Genomic DNA, 1,424 nt, shown 5'->3' on the forward strand with positions numbered 1-1,424 from the left:
AGGACAGAAGGCCAAGCTCCTCCAGAAAGCCCAACCAAGGCTTTGCATCTCCTCTCTCCCTCTTCTCCTTGACTTGGGGGCCAGCAGAATCCACCCCAACTTCACTCTTTTGCAGATCATTTCTGCCACTGTGGACAACAACAAAATGCTGCTGGACATCGACAACAGCAAGATGACCGCCGATGACTTCCGCATGAAGTGAGTGAACCGTGCGCGTCCTCCGTGTCCTSCTCAMGGGAGGCGSGACCCGAGGCACTGCCCCAGCRCAGTGACCGAGACCCCATGTTCTTCTACWGCCAACMCACGTAGCAAGGGGGAGGGCYGTGGACAGCTCCTCCCACCTCATCTCCCCTCTCCTCTGTCTCTCCTTTGTRCACTACAGGTACGAGAAYGAGCTGGTCATCCGTCAGACMGTGGAGGCCGATATCAACGGCTTGAGAAATCTCCTTGATGACCTGACTCTCTTGAGGGCTTCYCTGGAAACAGATCTGGAATCCCTCAAGGATGAGCTCATCGCTCTTAAGAAGAACCACGAAGAGGTAAGAGACAATGCTGGGTGAATGGGGTCTTCAGGAAATCTTCTCCTCATCTTCCAGGGTTCCCAACATTTACGTACCCACTCAGTTGCGACTTATGTCATGTGAATGAATGAACGAGTGACCTGTTCTCTTTGCCGCTCTCCTTGGACTCCCTGCAGGAGATGAGGCAGCTGCAGTCCCAGACCGGTGGTGACGTGAGCGTGGAGGTCAAYGCCGCTCCGGGACCAGACTTGACCAAGATCCTAAATGACCTGMGAAACGAATACGAGGAGATCATCGACAAGAACCGCAGGGAGGTTGAGCAGTGGTATGAGGTCAAGGTACRTAGACCTGGCAGGGRAGACACTCTGCTTGTCCTGCTCCTCAGCCAGCCCATSTCCCCYRTYAYGRRCTCCTCACTCAGAAGGTCTCTCTGCCTTTTGTCTCTGGCAGATTGAGGAAGTCAATCGTCAGGTCACCACCAGCACTCAGGACATCCAGACCAGCAGCCACCAGGTCACCGAGCTGAGGCGCGAAATGCAGAACCTGGAGATCGAACTGCAGGCCCAGCTCAGCACGGTACGTGGGCACCATCGTGGGGTCCTCTCCTCCTCCAAACACAGCCCCTGCCAGTGCTCCCGTCCTAAGCTCCCGTATCTTGCCTTGCAGAAAAGCTCTCTGGAAAACTCCCTGGCAGAAACCGACTCTCGCTACGGCTGCCTGCTGCAGCAGCTCCAAGGGCAGATTAACTCTGTCGAGGAGGAGCTGGCCAGTATTCGCTGCGAGATGGAGACTCAGAACCAAGAGTACAAGATGCTGCTGGGCATCAAGACGCGCCTGGAGCAGGAGATCGCTCAGTACCGGGCCCTGCTGCAGGAGGGACAGCAGGACATCACGTACGTATGC

At 56.0% G+C, this 1,424-nt stretch overlaps 1 protein-coding gene across 1 annotated transcript; it reads left to right on the forward strand.

Moving 5' to 3' along the window:
- Window positions 1–115: 115 nt before the first annotated feature.
- Window positions 116–1,414, forward strand: LOC112944708 (keratin, type I cytoskeletal 42-like; the record flags this gene model as incomplete). Its single annotated transcript, XM_026036214.1, has 5 exons — window positions 116–198; window positions 383–539; window positions 698–859; window positions 972–1,097; window positions 1,188–1,414. Coding segments are annotated over 5 exons (755 nt in total), but the record flags the coding sequence as incomplete, so codon positions are not given.
- Window positions 1,415–1,424: the final 10 nt, after the last annotated feature.

Source organism: Nothoprocta perdicaria, unplaced genomic scaffold (genome assembly GCF_003342845.1).
Source record: "Nothoprocta perdicaria isolate Ctin4 unplaced genomic scaffold, notPer1 scaffold_1718, whole genome shotgun sequence".
Lineage (NCBI taxonomy): Eukaryota > Metazoa > Chordata > Aves > Tinamiformes > Tinamidae > Nothoprocta > Nothoprocta perdicaria.